The 1,117-nt window shown below is 47.8% G+C and overlaps 1 protein-coding gene across 1 annotated transcript; it reads right to left on the bottom strand.

Annotated features, from left to right (window-relative positions):
* LOC138883895 (uncharacterized) lies at window positions 1–837 on the bottom strand. The gene has a single exon (XM_070164613.1). The coding sequence runs from the start codon at window positions 835–837 to the stop codon at window positions 1–3; it is 837 nt and encodes a 278-aa protein (XP_070020714.1).
* Window positions 838–1,117: the final 280 nt, after the last annotated feature.

Below are 1,117 nucleotides of genomic sequence, written 5' to 3'. Positions count from 1 at the left end.
CTACTCCTTTAACTCTTTCGGAGCCATACAGTACGGTGGGGTTGATACAGGCTGGGTGTCTGAAGCCAAATCAATACAGAAATCAATATCACGATCTGGTGGCATGCTAGGAAGATAAGAAGGAAACACATCGTCAAACACTCGAACTATTGGAACTAAATCAATCATTGAAGACTCTGTGGTGGTGTCCAGAACATAAGCTAGATAAGCTAGACACCCTTTCTCGACCATATGACGAGCCTTCAGGAAAGAAATAACCTGGCTAGACGTAACAACTGTGGAACCCTTCCACTCCAACCCTGGCAAACCTGGTATCACTAAAGTAATAGTCTTGGCATGGAAATCTAGGACGATGTGATACAGAGATAACCAATCCATGCCTAGGATGATCTCAAAATCGATTATATCAAGCAACATGAGATCTACTCTAGTTTCAAAACCACAGAGTGTGACCACACATGACTGGCAGATCCGATCCACAACCACATAATCACCTACAAGAGTAGACACATAAATAGGAGTGCCCAAAGGCTCAGGAGAAATAACCAAGAAACGAGCAAACAGAGATGATACATATGAATAAGTAGACCCTGGATCAAATAATACCGAAGCATCTCTACCACCGACGGAAATAATACTTATGATGACGGCATCTGAGGCCAATGCATCTGGCCTGGCCAGAAGGGCATAAAATCTGGCCGGAGCGCCGGCTAGTTGGCCTCCACCTGACTGAGTAGTAGCTGGTTGCCCTCTCCTTGCCTGTCCTCCACCTCTAGGACGGCCCCTACCAGTCTGCCCTCCACCTCTAGGTGGCGGGGTAGCTGGTGCTGAAATCATAGGCTGCTGACCCTACTGTACTACCTTGACCCGAAGCCTGGGGTAGTATCTCCTCATATGACCAAGGTCTCCGCACTCGAAACAACCCCATGGTGCGGCGACTTGCTGCCTTGATGGCTGACCCTAATGGCCTATAGACCCACTGGAAGAAGCCTGAATAGCCGATAGATGGTATAAACTCTCCGGCATAGCACTAAAATAAGAATCTGAAGAACCCTGTGGACCTGAATAACTGCCGGAGGAACCATGAATAGCTGGTGGGCAGTAAGAACTCTCTGGC

The sequence above is a fragment of the Nicotiana sylvestris genome, chromosome 12, assembly GCF_000393655.2.
Source record: "Nicotiana sylvestris chromosome 12, ASM39365v2, whole genome shotgun sequence".
NCBI lineage: Eukaryota > Viridiplantae > Streptophyta > Magnoliopsida > Solanales > Solanaceae > Nicotiana > Nicotiana sylvestris.
Note: the sequence above shows the minus strand (reverse complement) of the source record. Positions and strands in the feature narration are given on the sequence as shown.

Bases quoted from the DNA above. Each gene is read 5' to 3' on its own strand.
- LOC138883895 (XM_070164613.1), bottom strand. From the start codon at position 837: ATGATTTCAGCACCAGCTACCCCGCCACCTAGAGGTGGAGGGCAGACT.